This window comes from Heterocephalus glaber, unplaced genomic scaffold (assembly GCF_053883595.1).
Source record: "Heterocephalus glaber isolate CG9 unplaced genomic scaffold, H.glaber_assembly_v1.0 deba00001564, whole genome shotgun sequence".
Taxonomy (NCBI): Eukaryota; Metazoa; Chordata; class Mammalia; order Rodentia; family Bathyergidae; genus Heterocephalus; species Heterocephalus glaber.
In genome coordinates this window covers 12,930,040-12,950,273 of record NW_028258351.1, presented here as the reverse complement: position 1 = coordinate 12,950,273, position 20,234 = coordinate 12,930,040, and the positions used below count along the sequence as shown (strand labels likewise).

The 20,234-nt window shown below is 40.8% G+C and overlaps 1 protein-coding gene and 1 pseudogene across 3 annotated transcripts in view; one reads left to right on the top strand and one right to left on the bottom strand.

Moving 5' to 3' along the window:
- Vps53 (VPS53 subunit of GARP complex) overlaps positions 1-20,234 on the bottom strand; it is a 161,195-nt gene that overhangs the window by 17,295 nt on the left and 123,666 nt on the right. For all 3 annotated transcript variants that reach the window (XM_004857106.4, XM_021238039.2, XM_087191587.1), the window contains 2 exons: positions 10,394-10,542; positions 3,488-3,557 (listed from right to left, as the gene is read on the bottom strand). In XM_004857106.4, coding sequence (XP_004857163.1) covers positions 3,488-3,557; positions 10,394-10,542 — 219 coding nt within the window. The remainder of the gene's footprint in view (positions 1-3,487; positions 3,558-10,393; positions 10,543-20,234) is intronic.
- Positions 18,936-19,547, top strand: LOC147823846 (large ribosomal subunit protein uL29m pseudogene; annotated as a pseudogene).

The window sequence follows — 20,234 nt, the reverse complement described above, 5'->3', positions numbered from 1 at the left end:
ACTAATTAATGACCCTGTAAATCCCTCCAGGTTCTCTGAAAATCACAAACTAGCAAGAAGCATTGCAGAACTGGTATGGTTCAATTCCATGTGCCCTTGCAATTGCTCAAAAGGACTCTGGGGCCCAAAGACAAACAGCTCACTTTATGCAGTAAATTACAAGATGAGAATAAAGAGCAGAAAAGTGTCCCCTTCCCCATTTCTGGCATTAGTATTGAAGCATAACCTGAATTTAGGATCTAGCAACTCTGTGGCAAAGCAGATGCAGCTGAGGTTAGGCTAAATCTTAGCTTTGAGTTCTCCAGCTTTGTTAAAGCTTGGATTATAGCCACTCCATGACTTGAGGCAGAACTGTTTTAGTCCATGAACATCTCTTTGGTAACTTCTTGATTTTTGTGATCCTGCTGGTGGCTAAGCAGGCCTCTGATTACTTGATGGCTTGGGTTTCAAAGTCCAGATACTCAGCGGGGGATTTAGCTCAATGGTTCCGCTGCCTGCCCTGCAAGCCCAAGGACCGGAGTTTGATTCCCGGTACCAAAAACAAAACAAAACAAAAGTCCCGATACTCAAGGTAGGCACAGACACAGCCAAAATTGAACTTCACCTGGGAATCTGCTCCAGTCTCATCCGTGCTCACTCCCACACCAGGGCTGTGAAAATACACCTCCCCCGTGGCCCATGCATATTTGCTAACATAAAACTCCAGTTCCAGCAGATGGTTTTCTCATCTACATCTCAAAGTTGAAGTGAATCCTGCCCAAACAGATATTTTTCTGCAGTTACTGGCTTTGGGTGTGGTGGTGTATTCCTGTAATCCCAGCTACTCATGAGGTTGAGGCAGGAGGATCTCAGGTTTGAGGTCAGTCTGAGGAACTTGGCCAGACTATCTCAAAATTTAAAAAAATAAAAAGGGCTGGGGATATAGGTCAGCACTCTCCTGCGTTAAGTCCTTGGTATTGAGGAAGAAGAAGAGAAAGGAGAGGACAACGAGATGGAGGGGGAGGAGAAGGGAAAATCTGAGGAAAATAGATATGACATTGGATTTATGTAACAACATGAACATATCATAGTTTAGACAGTAAATCAGTTCACAAAGCTACAAACTCATGAAAACATGCTCCCAGTAAGTACATTTTATGTTCCAGTGGCTTGTTTAAGTCTGTAGACAGAAATCTAGTAATTGAGAACCCTAAAGCTTCTCCTAGATACACAGATCTTTTTTTTTTTTGGTACCAGGGCTCAAACTCGGGTCCTAATGCTTGCGCAGCAGGCAGCGAAACCACTGAGCTAAATCCCCAGCCCTAGATACACAGATCTTAATCATTGCACATCCTCTCTGATCACACACAAAAGGATAATATGACCAGAATGAATCCTTGGTAAAGTTACGCTAATGAATTGGAGACAGCATGTTATGACATTATTCTGTTGCGGCTGGCGGAGAGAATGAATTCTGTGCTTATGACATGCAAGCGTCAGGAATTTTAAAATGTTGAACTGCTGCAGTCAGGCTTGGCCAGTGTCTGCATCTGCACCTCCCAGGAAGTTTGCCGAGACACTTTTGACTCCAGCTAAAGCTGGTTAGCCAGACAGCTTGAGGCAAGCACTAACTAGATGATTCTATGCAGGCTATGTGCAGAACAGGTATTAGGAAAGATGGGCAATGAAAACAGAGACAAGGTCATGTCCCTGGTCTTAGGAAACTTAAAATTACTAAGAGCTGTTATTTGGGGATGGCTGACCACGTGCTAATTCTCACAACTACTTTGTTAGGTGGTACCGATCACCTCTTTTGTATAAATGAGAGAACCCAAGTGCTGTGAGGTTAAGTAACATGACTAAGGACAGACAGTTGCTATGTTGCAGACACAAGATTCACCTGTGACCTTTGTGGTTCTGGAGCTCATAACCTAGGAAGACCACTGGTTAACAATGAGGGGGTGAAACTACTTATCAGAGTCAAGAGATCTTGCTATTCCCAGACATTACACATCTGGTTTTGAGTTATCACAAGACAGTACGATGTGCTACGGCACATGCTAACTTTTCATCTTACTGGGGCACACCTGAGACCAGCATAGCTGAGGGGCTGGTGTGGGGACACATCACTAACTTGTGAGAGATGAGCTGCTACCACATGGTCTCACTGGATAGCAGGGCAGGATTTGCGGACATGTCTTATAAAAAATATGTGGAAATGAATTATAAAATCTTATATGTTTTCTAAGTATTGATAGGTAGAGGTCCAGAGAGGATTCGTTTTAATGCATATGAGAATCACTTTGATTAATATATTAATAGTCTACATTTAACTGGTGCTTTGAAAGAATTGAGGGCTGAATGTTACTGTTTTTCTTTTTAAAATAGCTTAAATTGCTCCCTCATTTCAAATCGCTCATCTTGCAGATAACTCTCAATGGTGGTAACTGAAAAGAAGTGACTGTGCTGTAGCATATAATTCAGTTCATCAGTAATGAGGTGATGTAAACTAAAAAGAGATCTTGTGAAGCTTAGAATACAAGTGAGCAGAGGGGAGCCAACCGGGGAAGCTTCTTGGGGGAGGTGATGAGTCCCTCAGTACCAGATAAGCCTTTCTCTCCCCACCTTTTGGCAGTACCGAGGATTGAAACCCTGGGTACTCTTCCACTGAGCTTCAACCTCAGCTCTTTTAATTTCTTATTTTGAGACAGGGTCTCAGTAACTTTCCAGGCTGGGCTAGACATTGTGATGCTCCTGTCTCAACCTCTCAAGTGGCTGGGCTTACAGGTATGTGCCTCCATGCTAAGCAGCTTATATTCTTTTTTTTTTTTTGGTACTGGGGATCGAACTCAGGACCTTGTGCTCATGAGGCATGCCTGGGGCCACTGAGCTAAATCCCTAGCCCAGCTGCTGATATTCTTAAGTGGTCTCTGCCTCAGCCACTGTGGATCCAAAATAGTCAAAGTCTCTGCAGCTTCCTTTTCTATCCCTTTCCAGCACTAGCCCTTGAAGAAACCTTTTCTGACCACTACCCCTTTGTGCATCTGGGACTTTTTTTCCTATAATTTTGTTTTATAGTTTTAGCATACTTATCTGAAGCTGAAATTATCTTCTAATGGATCTGTTAACTTGCATAGTATCTGTCTCTTTCCACCAGAATGTGAGTATTCCGAAGGAGAAACTTTCCACCCTGCTGACTGTGTGCACTCTCAACCTAGAACTGTGCATGGTACTTGGTAGACGCTTAACAGATTATAAAAAATAAATGGATGGATGAATGAATCAAGAAACTCACCATGGGCCGGAGATTTAGCTCAGTGGTTCTGCCGCCTGCCTTGCAAGCACAAGGACCCGAGTTTGATCCCCGGTTCCAAAAAAAAAAAAAAACTCACCAGGTCATTATTCTGTCTCCAACCACCAGGGGATATCAGCCATTTTATTTCTAGAGGCCATCCCTAGCACATGACAAAAGCTATAAGGCAAAGGCCAAATATGAATTCCATCTCACCTGTTCTGCTCCCACCATACTGATGGGCTTGCACTTGAAGAGGTGGGTGATGAATTTGGGGATGAAAGAGCTGTGGATATAAAAAAAAATTAGGTTCATTGATTCTCCGGAAAAGAACTACAGAAATTTTTTTTTGGTTAAATCCTCTACCCCCAGAATTTTTTTTAAAGGTGCCATTCATCTGAAATGAATAGACACTTCTCAGATGAAGTAGAAACTGCAAATAAATACATGAAAAAATGTTCAACATTACTGGTCATTTGAGAGATGCAAATTAAAACAATGTTGAGATCCCATCTCACTCTAGAAAGAATGGCTGTTATCAAGAAATCAATCAATAACAAATGCTGGAGGGGCTGTGGGGAAAAAGGAACCCTTTTTCACTGTTGGTAGGAGTGTAGACTGGTGCGACCACTGTGGAAATCAGTGTGGAAATTCTTCAAAGAACTAAAATTGGAGGTTCCATTTGACCCAGATATTCCCCTTCTTGGTATCTTTCCAAAAGAATTAAAAGCATTATACCACAGCGATATATGCATACCCATGTTTATAGTGATACAGTTTGTAATAGCTAAATCTTGGAAACCAAATGCCTATCAACCAACAAATGGTTAAAGAAGATGGGTTTTTTATACAATGGAGTACTACTCTTCCATAAAGAAGGATAAACTTGAGACATTTATAGCTAAATAAATGCACTTTGAGACCATACTCTTAAGTGAAATAAATCGGATACACATGTTTAAATATCTCATTGTTTCTCTGGTGTGAGAAACAGAAAGGGTAAATAAGACCAAAATTTGTAATAGATATTGGGAAATGGGGAAAAAATGTTCAAAAGGGAAGGGGAACAAGGGAGGAGGGAGGGGGAAAGGAAGAAAGGGAAAAGAAAAAAAAGAATAGAAGGAAAAACTAAAAACAAAGCTTTTGTAAATAAAGTGGGGAAGAGGGGTTGAAGGAAGGGGAGGAGGATGGGGAAAAAAGAATCAAGGGATATCATGTATAGGTACAAACTCCCTATGATGAATGTTATCATTTTATATATCTAAAATGTATCAATAAAATTAATTTAAAAAATAAAGGCACCATTCCCTTCCCTAAGAAAACAGAACTGAGGTAGACACTGCTGCCGCCTATCAACATCTATTACCTTCTTTTCCTTCCAATCAAAGCCCTGGTTTTGTTCAGGTATACTTTACATGGCCTTAGGATGCTGGGGAAAAGTTGAGTCCACCCTAAACTACAGAGGTGAATTTTAACCAGCCTCAGTCAGTCTGACAGTGTCATTTCCTAGGTTACTGTTACTGGTCCTGAGTGGGATACAAGATCTAAGCTGGCCCAATCAGCTGGAGGGAAGGACTTAACTGCAAGGGTTAAGTGAGAGCCCCTCTTCTTCCTTAGGACATTGTTGCATTTGGTATAACCTCTATAACTGCCATCCTACCACCAGTTTAAGGATGTTCCAAAGACAGCAGAACAAACAACCTAGGTCTTAATGACATCACTGAACTCTCACATCAACTACTCTAAGATCTGTCCTACCACTGGACTTGCAGTTATATGAAATTTAAAAAAAAATAGGGGCCGGGGATTTAGTTCAGTGGTTCCGTTGCCTGCCCTGCAAGTGCAAGGACCCGAGTTTGATCCCTGGTACCAAAAGAAAAAAAAAACAACAAACCAACCCACCTGTCATTTAAATCAGTTTTAGTCAGGGCTTCTATTATTAGTAGATGAAAACATTTTAACAGATATGAGAGTGAATTATACATGAAGTAGTTATGGGGCCTTAAATGCAGAAACAGGAAATAATTGCTATAGGAATAACTGTCAGATCAGGAAATAAAATAGACTCCAAAGTATTCTGACAATACTCTAAAAAATTTGCTGAGGACTGAGGGTCAACTTATACTAGGTGGGGTGACGATGCTGGTTTAGGGGAAGGAATAGTGAAATGATAATAGGTCAGGAAAGCTTTTTAGGAAAAACTACAGAGACCTGAGTCAAGAAAGCCAGGCTGTACTGATGTGGAATTGAAGGTGTGGAAACTAGACATGCTCATTGCCAAGGCAAGATCCAGAGTGAGGGCCAGGGATTTAGCTCAGTGGTTTGCAAGGACCCAAGTTCGATCCCTGGTACCAAAAAAAAAAAAAAAAAGATCCAGAGTGATCTGACCAGGAAGTGAGTGTCACAGGGCCTTGGCAAAAGCTGGGTCTGTAGATTTAGATAAAGGCTGGCTGCCACCTCTTTCCTCACTCTTTTGATGCTGCACCTGGGCTTGTGCCCTCCTTCTTTTCAATCTCTTCATCTTTTTCTGTATGCTTGTGCTCATTCTAGTAGCGAATGACTTACAGGACATCTTAATGGAATGGCCACCACCACCTAAGATCCAGCCCATGCCAGACTCAGCCCTACCCTGGTCTCCAGGCTCAGGGTACTAGATCTCATCTACTCAGTCATGAAGCCAGGAACTGGGAGTTACCTGAGACTGCGCCTCACCTCAACCCCAACATCCAATCAGTTACCAAGTCTTCCCCTCAACTCCTTATCTGCTCTTCTGATCATCCTTCCCAACTGCTCTCCCTGCCTTCAGTTTTAATCTTTCTAACCCACCTGCTGCCAAATGGATTTATTTCAAATGCAAACATGACCAAGTTTCTTCCCCAATTAAAACTCTTATAATGGCTGGAAAGAAGACCTTCTTTGAATTATTTTTTTCTCCCAAGACAGGGTCTTGCTATCGTCCAGGTTAGACCTAAACTGCTAGGCTCAAGTGATTCTCCTGCCTCACCCTCTTGAGTAGCTGGGACTAGAGGCCCCACTACCTGATCACTTCCTTTATTCTGGATTCTCTGTCTGCAGACTTATCAATGATAAGCCCTGGGATCTTATGCTTCAACCTTGTTGAGCTGCTTTCAGATTCCATGATTCTGAAGGTATCGTAATTCTGGAGCTGGCCATGGTGGCACATGCCTATAGATCCCACTACTTGGGAGACTGAGGCAGGAATTTGAGAACAGGCTGGGCAAGATGAGAACCCTATCTTTATTTATTTATTTGTTTTTGGTACCAGGGATCAAACTCGGGACCTTGTGCTTGCAAGGCAGGTGCTGGGACCACTGAGCTAAATCCCTGGCCCCAAGACCCCCATCATTTAAAAAAAAAAAAAAAAGAATCCTGCAGGCTGCTAATGCCTCCATGTCTTTGCTTTCACTGAGCCTTCTGCCTGGACTACTCCTTCCTAGGGGCTTGGGAGTCAGTCCTCACACACCTCTCTGACCCTGCTCAGACATTTCTTCTGTGGAGCTTTTCCTCAGTCACTTCCACCATATTCTCATGGAGTCCTCAGGCCTCTAATAATGGCAGTGGCTACCACTTTTTGACTGTCAGATTGGCACCAGCACTTTACAGGAAATTTACCTGTGACTTCCCATTTTATCCTCCCAACCACTATTAAGAGATTTGTCTTACTATCTCCATTACCGAATAGAGGGGAGTCAGCTTAGTGGATGAGGGAAGTTGCTTGTAGTTCAAATTGTGGTTCCAACCAGGGTGTGACCTTGATGTTTAAACAGGAAAGGCTACAGTCCCTGCAGACATCAAATGCAGGCAAAGGAGCCATGGGTGGATTTGCATGGGTGGGGTAGGAGAGGTTAGAGGAAAGGAATTTGAAGTCCAGAGATCAGATCTAGGGGCAGGCCTGCTGACTGAGAGGCAGGGTGAACAAGGGACCATTTGGAAGGGAATCCTCGGAGCTGAAAACCAGAGTCAAACAAGTAATGTGACGTTGAATTAATAACTAATTCCAACTATTCACATAGTTGTCATCCAAGGTACTTCACTCTACAGTAAGCTGTGTAGGGCCGGGGATTTAGCTCAGTGGTTTCACCGCCTGCTGAGCAAGTACAAGGACCCGAGTTCGATCCCCAGTACCAAAAAAAAAAAAAGAAAAGAAAAAAGAATACAGTAAGCTGTGGTTGTGCCCTTGAACTGGCTCTATGTACTAGTCTACATGGGATAGGCCAGGGAACCACAGGGACCAGAGTGATGTCTCTGGGGCACAAATCACAGCAATGTGGTGGGTAAATGCCATGGGCTTCTCTGGGCCATCAGGATGGTAGTGGCTGTTGCCCTTGGTTGGGGAAGGGTCTCCTCACAACCCCCACCTCTCAAGTTACTGGAGTGAGGCTGAGATTTTACAAGAATGAGAGGGTACCATTGACTAAAACCGAAATACTTTCTAGATCACAGGTTGAATTTTTCCAGATGTGAGCGGGCATCCTATTCCCAGTTCACTCAATATGAGCTTAGTAATAAAATTAAAGGGCTCTGAGCAAATGTGAGGCTGATGCTCAGATGAGCTAAACAATGGCCTCCTTATTTACTCGAAGGTGAGCTCAATCAGACCCCTGGGTGATCACAATGGAGATTTTTAGTCACAGTAAATTTTTAGAGACATTTCTACCAGCAGTTATGGGGAGTGTCACAATGTGATTTATCAGCAATGCTTTTAATACACATTAATGAACACTCAGAGAGTGAAGGGAATGTCAACTCCTGGTCCATCTGCCATACTGCAAACATTAATGCCTCCCTGGAGAGTCTACTCTATCCTTTCTTGACAAAGTAGAAACTAAAGCTAACTCTACAGGCCACTCTGTTATGGTTGCTCCTTAGGAATTTATTTGTGTCAGAGAGAGAAAGTTCTAATTGAATACAAACTGGGAGAGATTTGGAGAAGACAGAAACTTGGAGTCTTGAATCACCCTTTGGGACCTGGATCAGGATAACCCAAACACAGTAGCTTGGACACGGCTGCCTTTCCCAAAGCTCTTCCCTAAGAAGTTTGCCAAAATACTTATTTGATAATTGGTTGGGAGAAGCACTGGCCTTCTACATAGCCTGGTCTCATGGGAAACAGTGCTATCGCCAGATGCTGACTGGCAAAGGACCAAACTATTTCTGGGAGGTTTTTTGTTGTTGTTGTTACCAGGGTTTGAACTAGGGTCCTTGCGCTTACAAGGCAGGCAGCATAACCACTGAGCTAAATCCCTGGCAGGACCAAACTATTTCCTTGCTTCAAAACTGAAGCCAGAAATTGCCACACATGAGGATGTGATAGAAGACATGTAGTTCAGTGTTTCTTCCATCTACCTTGGCAATAAAGCTGACAGGCTCTTCCCAATTCCTAGAACTTTCTCTAGATCCAGGGATATCTACAAGTGGACAAACTCTAGCAGCTACATTAATAAATATTATGGAGAAGAAGGAAGACGAGTCTTAAAAGAACCATAAGTTGATGACTCTTATCCTTAAAAAGTTTATAATCTAGGCAGAGACAAACTATACACATGAATTCCCTGGAAAATAATTTTAATTATCCAAACACGGGCAAGGGGTTACATCCATATACTTCCAAATAACAGGATGCCCTCATTTTTGTTAGCCTTGATGTGGCTTATGATTATACTGCTATTACTGCATATATGACCTTAAGTAGCAGATTTGGCTTTATTATTATAGTCCTTTAGGGGTCAAGTTAATATTAGTTTGCCTATAGGGACCAGAATGAACCCCAGCTGATAGCAGGAATCCCTGAATTGTGAGCATGGCAGGTGGTGAATATGGCATTAAAATAACTCTGTTGAAAAATAGAATAAAATAACTTTGTTGAATCTTTAGCCATTAGGGAAATGTAAATCAAAACTACACTGAAATTCTACCTCAACCCAGTCAGAATGGCTAGCATCAAGAATACAAAAAAACAATAAATGCTGATAAGGATGAGGAGGAAGGCCTCTCCACTGCTGTTGGGAATGTAAATTAGTACAGCCACTATGGAAATCAGTGTGGAAGTTCCTCAAAAAACTAAAAATAGAGCTACCATATGACTCTTCTATACCATTCCTTGGTATATATCCAAAGGAATTAAAGTCAATATATACAGAGTATCTGTACGCTCATGTTTATTGTGGCATAATTCACAATAGCCAAGTTATGGAACCAGCTGAGGTGACCATCAATAGATGAATGGATCAGGCTGGGGATTTAGCTCAGTGGTTCCGCCTCCTGCCTTGCAAGCGGAAAGACCCGAGTTCGATCCCCGGTACCAAAAAAAAAAATAGATGAATGGATAAAGCATGCTGTATATATACAATTAAATATTATTCAGCCATAAAAATCAAAATTATGTTATTTGCAGAAAAATGGCTAGAACTAGAAATAATATGATAACCAAAATACTGCTGCCTCAGAAAGACAAGTACTGTACATCTTCCCTAATATGTGGGATTTTCTTTTGGTATGGGTTGCAATTTTTAACAACAAAAAAATGAGACAGGGGCTGGGCATTTAGCTCAGCTGCACCGCACCTGCCTGGCAAGCGCAAGGTCCTGATTTTGATTCCCCATACCGGGGAAAAAAAAAAGACATAAAAGTAAAAGGGAGACTATTATTAGATAAGAAGAAGGGAATAAGGGAGAGGGAAAAAGGGAATATGGGGAAGAGTAATGGGAGATGGATATTATCAAAATATGTTAATGCATGTATGAAAATACCACATTGAAACCCAGTATTTTGTAAAATTAATATGTACTAATAAAAGTTTAAAAAAACCACCATTGAGCATGATATCATAATGGCAGACACATATCATTAAGGATTTTTCCAGACCCATAGAATGTACAGCATCAACAGTGAACTACAGACTTTGGGTGATAATATGTCTGTTTGTACAACTCTGGTGGGGGGTGTTAATACTGGGGGCATTTGTGCAAGAGGGGGCATGAAGTACATGGGAAATCTCTGTACCTTCTGCTCAATTATTTTGTGAAACTAAAACTGCTCTAAAACATAAAGTCTATTTAGAAAATAAAAACAACTCAGTGATGAGAATGCTCCAGAACTTACTTTGCAAATTTAATGCAGAACTGAGTAAAGTATTTCCGTGTGGAAGCCAGGCTGTCATGGATGATGGGGACATTCTGCTTAATGTGAAGAATGACAGAGGTGACATAGGGGCTCTGGTCACCAACGTGCTCCACATTCTGCCACTGCATCTGAAATAGAGACAGGACAGGAAGAGACTTTAGACCCTTCACAAGGGAACCTACTGCCTGTTACTGGGTAAGGAAAAGGGTGGAATGGAAATTAGGTCACTGACTGGTATAACAGGAATTGGCCCCTTTTTCTCTTACCCATTATGTAACACAGTGGCTCATCATGAGTAAAAACAAGCATGCCCACCTTCAACTTCACGGAGAAGTAGACCTCAGGCACCTTTCCTTTTCCTATGGGTCCCCATCATCCTTCTAAGAGCCTTCCTTTCCCATCTAAGTTGCTGTCTTGTAACGGGACCCTCACTAGATAGATGAATGAGGATTTTATTCTGTCAATTGTTCTACCAGTGAGACTGTGGGACAACAGGGGAGGGACATTTATTTCCAAGGAGATACAGCCTGAGAGATCAGAGAGGTGGCTAGGCTAAATGCAGAGAGACCTGGAAGAAGATTAACTTATACCTCCTCTCAAGCAAATTTGGAATTCTTTAAGAAAGGAAGAAATTATAGGACATATGAGAGTTGCTCAAAATACCTTGGGGTTGGGGGAAGGGAATGGGGATGCAGATCAAACATGATTAGTAAAGCTGGGTGATGGGAACATGGGGTACACTATGCTGTTATCTCTGCTTTTGAATATATTTTAAATTTTCTATGAGAAAAACATTTTATTTATTTTTTGTTTTTTGAGACTGGGTCTTGCTATGTAGTCCAGACTGGCCTTGAACTTCCTATATAGCCCAAGCTGGCCTCAAACTCACGGTGATCCTCCAGCCTCAGCCTCCCGAGTGTTGGGATCACCAGTGTGCCTCACCAAACCCAGCAACATTTTTAAAAGGTGTGCAGAGTGAGGTGCTGCTGTGCACACCTATAATCCTAGCACTCTGGGAGGCTGAGGCAGGAAGATTGCAAGTTCAAGACTAGCATGGGCAATTTAGTGAGACCTTGTTTCAAAAAAAGACTAGGGTGTATCTCACTGTGAAGGCTCTGTGTCTAACACCAGTATAGTAAAAACAACAACAACAAAAAGTGTGAGTATGGAAAAGAATCTCAAGGTTCTAGAATCTTGGGGCTTCGATGTAATTTCAATAAAGGGAAAGGAAATAGGATCTTTGGCAAACACTAGGAGCAGATCAAAGAGTAAGACAGCAACAAGGGGAACAGGGCAGAAAGAGGCACAGGGACTACAGGGGTGACAGCCTCAGGGGAGACAAGTGCCACAAGAAGACTGATAAATTTCAGGCCGTGAACAAAAACCAGCTCATGCTCTGTCACCCTGAGGAGACTTAGCTGACACACTCTGGAAAACAGAAGGAAGCACCTTGTGGTATGAGGGGGGACAGGGGCAGCATGGGTTCCTAGCCTGGTTGGCAAGGAATGGGGACTTGAATTGTGACAAGAGTGGGGCTGTGCTGGAGAACTGCTGAGTCAGCCTCTCAGAACTGGCTGGACTGTCTGCTAAACAGACCTCGAGCCAAACACAAACCATAGACCGCTCATAGAAGGAGGTCAGTGGTTCTTGGGGCTTGATGTCTCTGGCAAGAAAACACTATTTTTATAGAGCTCTTGGGGAAAAGAAAAATTTGATATTGAGACAACTTGTTTAAAAGAATCCTATTGTACGCAGATGCTTCTCCAGCGGGAAGCTAAAAGGACTGTTTTGTCCTAAAGTTTCTTCAAATCAGCAGATGTTGATACTATAGGTATGTGTGAGTACAAACCCTTAGAAAGGCAGGGAGGTATCTTCATCTTCACTTTATAGATAAGAAAGCAAGGCCCAGAGTTGCATGTAGGGCCACATGCCTGTAATATCAGCTACTTAGGAGGCTGAGGCAGAAGGATTGCAAATTCGAGGCCAGCCTGGGCAATTTAGCAAGGGCCAGTCTCAAAATTTTAAAAATATATAAAAAGAGTGGGGAATGTATTTTTGTGGTAGAATGCTTGCCCAACATGCAAGGTCCTGGCTTCAATCCTCAGTACCACAAGAAAAGAAAGAGAGAGAGGAAAAAGAAGTCAAGGCTCAGCATATGAACAAGACAATACAAGGCTTCATAACCAGGCTCCAGAGAAAAAACATTTTTTCTTTTTTTTGGTACTGGGGATCGAACTTGGGACCTTGCGCTTGCAAGGCAGGCAGCAGAACCACCGAGCTAAATCGCTGGCCCGAAAAACCATTTTTTAATGGGGTCTCACTATGTTGTTCAAACTGTTCTCCAAATCCTGGGCTCAAGCAATCCACCCACCTCAACCTCCCAGGTGGCTGGGACTGCAGATGTGTGGCACTGTACCCAGCAAGAAAAGGAAAATTTACTGGGAAAAAGGAGAAACAATGAAGTAGTAGAAATCAAATTGTCTTTATATTCAAATGTTTTGGTTATATGTAATGTTTTCCTCATTATCTTTTACCTTATTAGAGAGGCTCTTCTTCCATCTGATTCTAAAGATCTGACCCTTCCACACAAAATGAGTACCCTAGGTGATTTTCAATGAGTTCACAGGGTGAGGCCCAAACTGACAGGAGCTGTTAAGTCTGTACTTCACCTCACCCCTAGCAATGCAGCAAGACCTGGAGCAGATTGCACTGTGAACTGGGCGGGGGCCAGTCCCCCTCCCCCCAGTCAACATGAAGCTTTCCATGGAAATGACTGCTGCTTTCCAAGCTGGCAGCATTGTATATTTCAAAATCCCAAAATGGTTTGTAAATAGTTATCTAAACAGTTCTGGACTCACAGAAGACAACCATAAATGGAGGTGGTGATGTGCTCTGTCACTGGTTACAAAGCAACACTGTAGCAAGATAGAGCACGGGGTGTGGAATTTTTGCAAGTTCCTGCTCATTAGTTTGTATATACATCATCTAACTCCTCTTAATAACCACTGCCCAAGCCGGTAGGTGTTCACATTTGGGATATATGTGCAAGGGTCTGATTTGCTTCAGTATTTTCGCCAGTTCTAACTCCACTGGTCAAGTTAAAAGAAATATTAGCAAAAGTCAAATGGACTCATTATTTTAAATTTTAGCTTAATCACATAAAAATGATTTAAATTACTGGAAAATAATGAAAACTGACATTGCTTTTACTATTTTTTCAAATGTGCAAAATATAGTTAGCAGTGATTCTGTCCAATTATTGTTTCAGATGGTTGATCCTTGCTCTCTGCCATCCGGATCACTTAAGGTTTGGGCTATAATTTGCCCAAGAAACCTATGTTATGACCTACCATGTGCAGGTTGATATATATATGTGATATGTATATACATGATATATATATATTTAATTTTTACAACGATCTTGTAGATGAGGAAACTCAAAAAAGCTCACAGAGATTATGTAATTTGTTCAAAGTTACACAGCTGGTAAAGGATACAGTTGAGATAACCAGGTCTTACTTAAGCCCAAATACTACATCAGGCTGTTCGCTAGACACTTGTAAAATAAATAAATGAGAATAAAAGCATTTAGCTTGGACTTAGTTAAAAGTAAGCCCTATTTCTCAAAAAGCTAATGAAATATACAGTGATTAGGCAAAGGTCTCTTTCGTCTTTTTTTTTTTCTCTTTTTGGTACCGGGGATCAAACTCAGGACCTTGTGCTTGCCAGGCAGGTGCAGTGCCACTGAGCTACATCCCCAGCCAAAGATCTCTTTCAAAAAAGGAAAGAAGTAGCAGTTTGTACTTGAAGAAAAAAAAAATCATGAAAAACCATCAGTAGAAGTAAGACTTCAATGTTTTCAGGTAAACTTTGCATCTGACATTCAAAAGTCACTCCTCTATAATTTAAAGCTTTTTCTTTTGTGGTTTTTGTTTGGGGGTAAGATGGTGTGGAATGGAGTTGAATACCAGATGGTGTTCATCTGATACTATTATAAACAACAAGAAAGAGTCTGCAAAAGAGTAGTACCAAAAATGCAGGGTTGATAGAAGCAGCAAGCAAGATAATAACCATCAGCCTCCATGACTCCAAATTTAACCTCAGGGAGAGAATATGGGGCCCAGAACATCCCTAGGGCTATGCTTCTGCTGCCTGAAGTGTGTGGTCCATTTGATACTTCCCAGAGAAGGCTGGGAGACCATCACTATTCCTAGAGAAGGCCAGGTGTAGCAGGGAACTCTGACCAATCCAATGATCTGACAACAAAGCCCCACAAACAGCTTACTATAGATTTTTTTTTCTTTTTTGGTATTTCTAAAGCTTGGAAACAGGTCTCCTGAGAAACTTATTTGCATCATCTGAAAACTTAAATTCCCACCTATTAATTTTGACCACTGAATTAGATTCAGAGCATCATCTCAGGTGTTTGGACTGGCCAACTGGGGGGTCTAGTGTTGTGGTTTAGGCTGCTAAACTATGGGCCCCAAACCACTACTCAGGGACATACTCACTCTCACTCTCTTTGATGCTTGTTTGGGCTATTTTTCCTCCTACAATAAGCATCTGCTATATTTATAGGTACTTTCTGCACATATAACATTGGACCAAACATTGTGTAGGAATGAATATTTATGACCACCTACTATGTGCTAGGCACTGTGAGTGACATTTTCACATGAACTTATTGTTTACAACAGTGCAGTGAAGGAGGTATTACTCCTGCTTTACAGATGACAAGACAGTCTCAGAACAATGGGTGACTTGTCTAATGACGCGTAACTATTTAGCAGGACTGAGATCTAGACATTGGTCTAAACTCAAAGTCCATGTTCTTTCCACTTTACTGTATTACTTCCCCAAAGAAGAGTTACTACCCTAAATGAACCTGAAATTAGCTGGGGGAACTGGGGTAAGCAAAATCTGGCTGGAATGAAGGAGCAGATATATTGATGTTGTGGTCTTGGTGATAGTGGTGTAGAGGAAATAAAGGAGTGATACATTTTACATCTTTTCTCAAGGATACATGTTCCTTAACTCTAAGCAAGGAAAAATCAAGATGATTCACAGTAGACAGTGAAGTAACAAAGGGTTTAAGGACTATATTACTTGCATTCATTGCTGGGCCAACAGGAAGGTGATTTTATACAGTACAAACCTTTCTTCACAATTTGAAAACACCTATAAAAAACTCCAACATCTACAGATAAATAAAGGAGAATGTAGTGTTTCAGAGATAGGAAAAAGAGAAGGGGGTAGAAAATGACCAAGACATGTTAAGTATGTATACCAATTGATCAAAATGAGCCTCACCATTCTGTATTAAAATCTTAACACTTACACAGCCTTTGGTCATTACAATTCCCTTTACAGCAATTAACCTTAAGTTAGCAGTCATGAATGTTCAGAAAAGAAAAAATATATACACACAAGGCTGCCTATAAGTGTGAAATCTGAAAATTACCTAAATAGTCATGAAAAACAAATGGATTAAATACATTTTAGGGGAAGCAGCAGATTATAGTATTTAAAATGATGAAACCCAGAATCAGCTGGTCTGAGTTCTAACACTCTCTATGCAATGTGCCAAGTGTGTGACTTAAGCAAGTTACCTAACCTTCTGAGCCTCAGTTTTCTCATCTATAAAACTGGAATCATGTAAATATTTATAATCTATTATTGAAAGATAATCCATGGAATGCTCTCATAGTGCCTCACATATACTAATTCCAAGCGTAATGTTAGTTTAATATCATAGTTGGGCCCGGGGATTTAGCTCAGTGGTTCCGCCCCATGTCTTGCAAGCGCAAGGGGCCCAAGTTTGATCACCGGTACCCCCTCCCAAAAAAATCATAGTAACTATGATAAATGTTAGTATTTTCATGATTTTAACATTAAATATTTTCACTATGGAATATTATATAATCACTAAAAACACAGTTTTCAGTGATACAGAAAACTAGTAAAACCTGCTAAAGGAGAAAACCAGGTGGTAAAACAATGTGTAAAGTACAAACTCATTTTGCTTTTAAAATGTGTCTGCATAGGGCCGGGGATTTAGCTCAGTGGTCTCGCCACCTGCTGCACAAGCGCAAGGACTGGAGTTCGGTCCCCAGTACAAAAAAAAAAAAAAAAAAAAAATATATATATATATATATATACACATACATACATATCTGCATAAAGTGAAAAATTAAAATAAATAGAACTGTTAATGAGAATTAGGAATGATTTAAATGTTCTTTTTTTGTTTTTTTTATTTTTGAGCCAGGGTCTCACTAATGTAATTCAGGTTGGCCTTAAACCTGTGATCCTCTTGCCTCACTCTACCAAGTGCTGGGAATACAGACATGTGTCACTATCTCTGGCTTAAATTTGTTTCTTTTAAAAAAATATCTGTACTATGTATAATGGAGGTGATTTGTTTTTATCATAACAAAAATATTTTGAAAAAGAAAGATATATCTTGATTATAAGTAGAAAGTGAACTTGATTTGTTAAAAATGGTGCTTGGTGGGCCTTCTGAAATAGATCTGCATTTTAATGACTGAGGAAAATGAGAACAGATTTGAGGACTGTTCTATCCATTTCAAAATGTCTTTGGGGGATAGTAATGCAGTTTCCTAAATTAGTACATGTTCACAATCCTGAAATCTAATAGAAATTACATGCCAGACTGTAAGGAAATTTAATTTATTTAGTTTTTTCCCCTGTTTTTTTCTAAAGTTACCATTAATGGGAAAAAGTTAAATGTGTTTGATTTTGGACAGAGACTTAGATTCTTTCAACCTAGTAAGTAGCCCTTAGTAAAAAGGACATAGAGAAGAAGGGAACACAGGATCAATGGTTCCTTTTAAGAAGGTCATGGTTTAAAAAAAAAAAAATCTTACTTATAAGATCATAGTTATATTAATTCCTAAGAATGTGTAGAATTTAAAAAGATAAAACTCTTCATCTTTTCACCAAAACACTCCAAACAGCCACCTTAAATAGCAGTAGACTTTTTTTTTTTTGGTACCAGGGATCAAACTCTGGTCCTTCTGCTTGCGAGGCAGGTGGCGGAACCACTGAGCTAAATCCCCGGCCCCTGGTAGACTTGTTTTTTAACTTTCTGGCTTTACCATTGTAAGCTATACGCTCTGGGAATAATATGAAAAAGAAACATACATACAAGAAGGACAGTTCATTAGTTTGCAGGGACAAATCAATGAAGTAGACTGGAATCCCTCAGGCTGGTTGCTCAACACATTCTCTCCCCTATAGGAAAGTTGCAGTGTCCAACAGAGCAAGAGAAGCTGAAGACTGACATCTACACCATGATGCTGTGAATGCCTGGAGAGCCTATAAACAAAGACACATGGAGACTCACACAAAGCTAGCTGTCTTGGGTACCCACAAAACTACTGCTCTTCTGCTTTTAGCCACTTTCCTTAGGCTGATTTTACATCAGCTGCCACATTTCCCAGAAGGACTTACTCCCACTCTGAATGGGCGGCACAATGCAACCCTGCCTGGAAAGACAGGAATGTGGATCCTAGCTCTGTCATAGGCTAGCTAAGATATGCTGGACCAGTGACTTAACTTCTCTGTGTTTCAGTGTCCTCCTCTGTAAAAGGCGAACATAGCTACCTCATAAGTTATCTCATTTGATACAATTAACTGAGATAAGCAACTTATCATCTCTTAGAGCTCATCTAAAGAAATGATGCAGTATGGGAGGGAAAAGTAGTCTGAAAAATAGTTTTGACAAAACTTATCAGCAACACTCTTGTAATCTCAGTTAGTTTTAGAGGGACTGTTACACTCTCATTATATGTTGCTTCCTCTACTATGGCTTAACTTTGGCCTCCTTAAGGCTAGGTGTGTATGTATTTTCTGCAAAACTTGGCCACTTTGTATTTTCCTCTCCTTGTCTAGCAGCAGGCTCTACACCTAGGGAGCTAAGAGTTACGTGTGGGCATTCCCACTTCTGACCCTGAGCTGGCTCCAGGATACCACTTGCTGAAGAAGCCCTGCTACTTAAGTACCACCAAGAATCATCACATCATCTTCAGTAGCACTTGCTATTTGCTTAAGGACTTCAGGGAGTCTATGCTCCTGCCATCTCTATAACAATGTCCAGTCTACTAGCTCCACAGAGCTCAATCTGCTGCTCAGTAGTCACCTATGTCTGTCACCATTCCTTGGTCAAATGAGTGCCTGCAGTCCTTGGTGCTTTCTTCTTTCTGCTGCATTTATCTTCTAAGTCATTCAGGGACCATTACTTAAAGCAAGTACTGTGCTATGCCATGAAGTAGGACTCTGCCCTCAAGTTGTTTAGGGTTTAATATGTAAGACAGAGGTGTGTGGAAAAAGAAAGGCTGTGGCCAGTGTGGCTACTTTTTGTAGACGAGTCTCAGCAGTTCTGAAGGCTTCTGGGTCATTAATAACTCCTAAGACCCCTGCTAGCTCAGGGTTTTCTCTGAGTTTGTTAACTAAGAATGCACCAAATGTCACATCCTTTCATCAGTGTAGATTACTTCAGACCACACTGTCAAGAAGAGGACTAGAAGAATTTTTTGATGACTCAAAGAATTGGGGGCAAGAAAAAGTGAAATCTGGAGCTGCATGGACCTGTCAGCAATTAAGGAATAAAAGTAATGAAGATTTACATAAACTTTGGTACGTCTTACTGAAAGAAAGAAACATGCTTCTAACTCTAGAACAGGAGGCTAAGCGTAATGTTTGCCAATGCCAAGTCCAGAATGGTTAGAAAAGGTAGTTGATTCCATGGATGCATTAGATAAAGTTGTCCAGGAAAGAGAAGATGCTTTGAGGCTTCTCCAGACTGGGCAAGAAAAAGCTAGACCTGGTGCTTGGAGAAGAGACATCTTTGGAAGAATCATTTGGCACAAGTTCAAGTAGTGGCCTATACCTTGGTACTTAAATAAAAGATATAACAGGAAACGATTCTTTGCAATGCCTTATGTGGATTGTTTTATCAGACTGAGAACTGAGAAACAAGCCCACATTTCAGCAAGAAAGAAAACTTTGGAGAAAAAGAAACAGAAAGCTCCGCAAGAAAAGTTTCCACATCTTGCTGAAGCCCAGAAGTCAAGTCTTATCTAAAAAACATTTCTAATTTTTTCCTTGCATAGCAGACTATGTACAAAAATATATATTAAGTGGTTTATAAAAAAATTGTGTTTTTAATTACATGACTTAGCAGTTGTTCTAAAGGTTAACCTGATATGTAAATTCTGAAAGTGGTCTTGCTCCTACCCCATTTTTAAAAAATCAGGTAAAGTTCAGACCAAATTCCCATCTTAAAAATTCTGACGTCTGTGCATGCTTTTATATCACCTGTTGTCTTACAGTACTCCAGTGGTATTAACAGTCGAAGCAAGGCAATAAAGTGGTTTTGGAATTCACACAAAAAAAACAGGTAAGACAGAGATAACTGTAACCTGGGGATGGTGGTGGATACCTGGAATCCTAATAGTAACACTGAGGCAGGAGTTTTGCCTGAGCCTAGCTCAGCCAACTTAACAAGACTCTCGTCTCAAAACTCTAAAAAGAATTTTTTTTTTTTAAAGGGCGCAGGATGGGCCGGGATTTAGCTCAATGGTTCCGCTGCCTGCCTCACAAGCGGAAGGACCCGAGTTCGATCCCCAGTACCAAAAACAAAACAAAGCAAAAAAAGAAAAAAAAGGGCAAGGGATATAACTCAATGTGAAGGTTTTGAGTTCAATCCACATTATGGAGGTGATGAAGATGTTCTGGAATTAGTTGTGGTAGCTATATAACTTTATGTAAATACTAAAACCCAGTAAGCTGTATACTT